Source organism: Eimeria tenella, genomic scaffold, assembly GCF_000499545.2.
Source record: "Eimeria tenella Houghton genomic scaffold, Eth_scaff45, whole genome shotgun sequence".
In the NCBI taxonomy this organism is placed as follows: domain Eukaryota; phylum Apicomplexa; class Conoidasida; order Eucoccidiorida; family Eimeriidae; genus Eimeria; species Eimeria tenella.
This window is the reverse complement of record NW_013543375.1, coordinates 42,703-46,735: the sequence shown is the minus strand read 5'-3', so window position 1 is coordinate 46,735 and position 4,033 is coordinate 42,703. Positions and strand designations below refer to the sequence as shown.

At 44.4% G+C, this 4,033-nt stretch overlaps 2 protein-coding genes across 2 annotated transcripts in view; one reads left to right on the top strand and one right to left on the bottom strand.

The window, feature by feature from the left end:
- ETH_00009840 (uncharacterized protein) overlaps positions 1 to 186 on the top strand; it is a gene marked incomplete at both ends in the record, with an annotated part of 981 nt that extends 795 nt beyond the window's left edge. The window contains one exon of the mRNA XM_013377045.1: positions 123 to 186. Within this exon, the coding sequence (XP_013232499.1) occupies positions 123 to 186 (64 nt within the window). The remainder of the gene's footprint in view (positions 1 to 122) is intronic.
- Positions 187 to 3,829: 3,643 nt separating this feature from the next.
- ETH_00009835 (uncharacterized protein) overlaps positions 3,830 to 4,033 on the bottom strand; it is a gene marked incomplete at both ends in the record, with an annotated part of 1,960 nt that continues 1,756 nt past the window's right edge. Inside the window, one exon of the mRNA XM_013377044.1 lies at positions 3,830 to 4,004. Coding sequence (XP_013232498.1) covers positions 3,830 to 4,004 — 175 coding nt within the window. The remainder of the gene's footprint in view (positions 4,005 to 4,033) is intronic.

Here is a 4,033-nt window from a genome sequence, read left to right as displayed (position 1 = left end):
GGGCCAAGGGGGGCCCCGGGGGGCCAAGGGCGGCCAAGGGCGGCCAAGGGCGGCCAAGGGGGGCCAAGGGGGCCCCGGTTTTGGCCGCGTTGTTTTTATTCTTGCGGTTCTATTTTTCAAAGGCAAGGCCGAACGCGGCCTCTGCATGCACGCGCTTCGAGGCTTCCGCCCGGCGGCTTCATTTGAAACTTTTATTTCGCCGCGCCGCGCCGCAACTCCGGGGCTTCCCGCTCCTCGAGGGTTTAGGGTTTCCCGGGCCCCGAGGGTTTAGGGTTTCCCGGGCCTCCGGGGCTTCAGGGTTTCTGGCGCTTGTAGGGTTAACGTTTTCGGATGGCCTCCGAGCTCAGGGCTTCGGAAGGGTGGAGGGTTTGGGGTTTCGGAAGTCTAGGGTTTACGGCTTCGAAGCGTGTAGGGCTTGGGGGTTTGCTGTGCCCCCACGCCCTGTGTGGCGCCCCGCAGTGGCTTCGAAGTGGAGAAAAGTCTGCACAAGTCCTTTGGGGCCTGAAAGCACTTGCATGCACGAAAGCCAGTGGGGGAGTGCATCCAGGGCAAAGTACATGCGGGTTTGGGGCTGCATGCGCCGCAGCTTTTTAAATGCAGCAAGTGCTGCTTCACAGCGCCAAGGCAGTGCGAGTGCATGCGACGGAGTCAGCCGCGGAGCCACTTTGCAAGTTCAGCTTTCCGCACTGCAGCAGCCCCAGTGTGGAACTCTTTGTTTTGAACCACGCCCGTATAGTAGTGAACAAAAGGTCCATAATTCATTTAACTCACTTAACTAATGTTCAATTTGAGAGCTTGTCGCGAGGCAGAGGCTCCCGAGGCTCCGCAATTCAACTCAGGACGTGGCTTTGTTCCCAGCTGAGTTCCTTCGCGCGAAGTCCATTCAGACTCTTACAACAATTGAACTCCTCTTTCTTTGGTTTCTGCAATTAGGGCCAGCTCCGCTCGCCAACGTCAACCCCCAGCAACAGACAAAAAGCTGCATTCCAGTTTCAAAGACGGCCTGCAGGCTGGCTCGCCAGCAAGCTGCAGCAGCTGGTTAGCAGCCAAGTGTGGACTTATAATTGCAGAAATGCATGCATTTGTATTGTCTTTGTGTCTTTAACTTCGCTTCGGGTAGAGTACTAAGACTCGGCCAGGCTTTCTGCACAGCCTGCTGGGTGAACTCATGAAACTTTTCCCGCATTCAGAATGCCCTTTTATGTCGTAGGAAAGACCTTTTCTGAATGACTCTGAGTCACTCCATGGGCTTGCTTTTAATTTGCTGCCTGCAGCAAAGTTGACTCTGACTTTTTCCGCTTTCTTGAATTTCAAGAAAGGAAAAAAGTTTCAATTTCCATTATATGACACAGGCATTCGGTGAAAACAGCGAATGCACCGTTTAAATCTGAATTAAAAAAACTTGAACGAATTTATCTTTTCTAGATCATGTAGTTCTCATGAAGGCATTGAACTCTGCTGCAACACTAAAGATTTCGTTCAAAGGTACCTTTCCGGGAAGCGCTAGCTGTTCTAGAGTGCGACAATTAACGAGAAATATAGGTTTCCTCTCAGCCTCTTAGCCAAAAAGATAAAAATAGCACCAAACAAGTTCTATAGAAGAAAGCAAAAGGCCATTCAGATGTGCTGCTGGAGTGGCCGTAGAAGAGAGGCTAGGGAAACTGAAGAAGCTGCTTGAAGCTCCAGAGCTGATTATATATATATATATATTATATATTATATATATATAATATACACATATATATATATATGTATGTATATATAGGGACAAAAGATCATAAACTGAGAACTGCTGCTTAATTAGAAATAAATTGGAGAAGACGGGAAGGCAGAAAGGGTTTGGTTAGTTTTATTTGAAGATCATAACTTCTGAACTGTTGCACAATTAGAAAGAAATTGGAGAAGATGGAAGACAGAAAGCATTTGATTAGTTTTATTCATTTGAAGTTGAAGTTAACGCGAATTATTATATTCTTGTAAAGTGACAATTGATGTGGTAAAGGCACAGAGATTAAGTTGAATGGCACTCTCACTCAGGGTCTTGCAAATAGCAAAGAATGTATATAAACACATATGTATATATATATACATATATCTATATATGTACTTATTTATATATATTATAACAATATATTTGTATTTATACTTATACGTACATATATATATAAATATTATATTTATATATATATATATACATTTATATATATATAGATATATAAATATATATATATATATTTATATATATATGTACGGGTTTTAGGAAACATCTTATGCTGAATAATTCGGAATCGGAGATAATCTTGATTGCACATGGCAACAAATGGCGAAATTAAATTCTTTGCAAATTTAAGTCTGATAGGATTTATTTTATTTAAAACTATTCCAGAGTTTTGAAATATTTAGAAAAGTGCAATTGAAAGAACTATAATTAATGGTGGAATAAAAAGATACAAAAAAGAAAGCAAAAAATTTGCGGAATACGCCTGAGTCCAAGAGGGCTTCTGGTGGTTTATTATTTCAAAACTTTTTGAATTAATAAATTTGAAAGTTAAAAGAAAATAAAATTAAGAGATTGCGCAGAGGCATCTAAGAAGGCTTTAAGCAGCACAAGATCTTCGTGAAGCTGCAGAGTTCTTGAAGATATTTTCGAGAAATGAAATTCGTTGGAAAGGTTTCTCAAAAAGAAATAAATGATTTGGAAAAGTAATAAATGGTAGAATTAAATCTAACGCTGCAAATGAGCTCCATAGAATTCATTCAAATTGCCAAAAAGATTTAGTTATTGAGTCTGTTTCTCTTTATGTCTATTTTTCTCACATTAACTTTGATTTTATTTCACTTTCGGAGTGTCTATACACCCAAGTTCAGTATTAAAGTAGCCCCAGCAGCCTCTTGTTGCAGCACTTATTATCTTTCTTAGCTTTCGCTTTTTCTGTTGAGCTGCTATCCCAATCCAAGGCCTATGCACTTAATAAACTCTTTTATTTAAACAAACAAAAGTGTTTTGAACCAAACATTTTGGAGTTCTTGCACAAAAGCTCAACCCTTTCTATTGAAAGCAGCTGCGCAGTGCAGCCACAGGCACTGAAGGCCCCCAAAGCAGGCCTTTTAGCTGGGCCTGTAGAGTCTGGGGGCCCCCGGGGCCCCCCAGATATACAGAAAATGGATCTTTTTCTTATTTTTGTTGGCCAGAGGGCCTGTTTGGTGCTGGTTGCAGTGTCCAGCATTATACCCCAGTCTAGGGCATTAATATAGAGCCCTAACATAAAAGTTGTTGCCATTTTTGGCTAAGACAGTAAGCTGAGTTGCAGGCAGTTTCCGGTAGGTCAAAGTGCTGCTGCAGTCGCTAGAGTAGAAGGCTAACCCCAGTTGCCACGGCTCCCCGAGGCTGGTGGCTTCCGGGTTCGCACTGCATTATTTTGGGGCGACTTTGAGTTTTGCGGGTTTATTAATTCTTAGATATTTGAGAAACGAGTGAAAAAAGCAAAGCGAAAGGACAACACCGCAGCATTCTGCGTTTGTCCTGTATCTAGAGTGTACATACACCTCGATCGAGGAGGTGCGCGCGCCGGGAGCTTCCCCGTGCCAGAGTCGTTTGTTGATATTTTTGAACTTTGAAATTGGCGTTTTTAATTTTGAATTATTTGGCGAAGAGGATAAGCGGAAGCAGCGGAGGCGTGGTCGAGATGGGGCTGGGAGGAGAGAGTGAACGTAGGCTGCCTGGAAACCGTAGGCCGCAGCTGCTGGAGCGGAGGCCTTCCCGCGCGTCTTTGGGCGCAAAGGGGATCAAAAGAAGTCCATTTGGAGGTTAATTTTGGAAGCAGTTTTTCTATTTGGGAATTTGTCGGCAGAAAGCGGGGAAAGAGCTGCGGCGGCGGCAGGCGGCTGAGCGCGGAAGATCGAGTGCTGGGGCGTTGGCCGGGGGGCTCTGCGGGCTTTCCGTGGCTGAGTACGCGTTTTGAAGGAGTGGAAGCTTCCTTGGAGCTGTAAAGGCCGCGTCGGACCTGAAAGCCGCAGAATCGGGCCCGCCGCC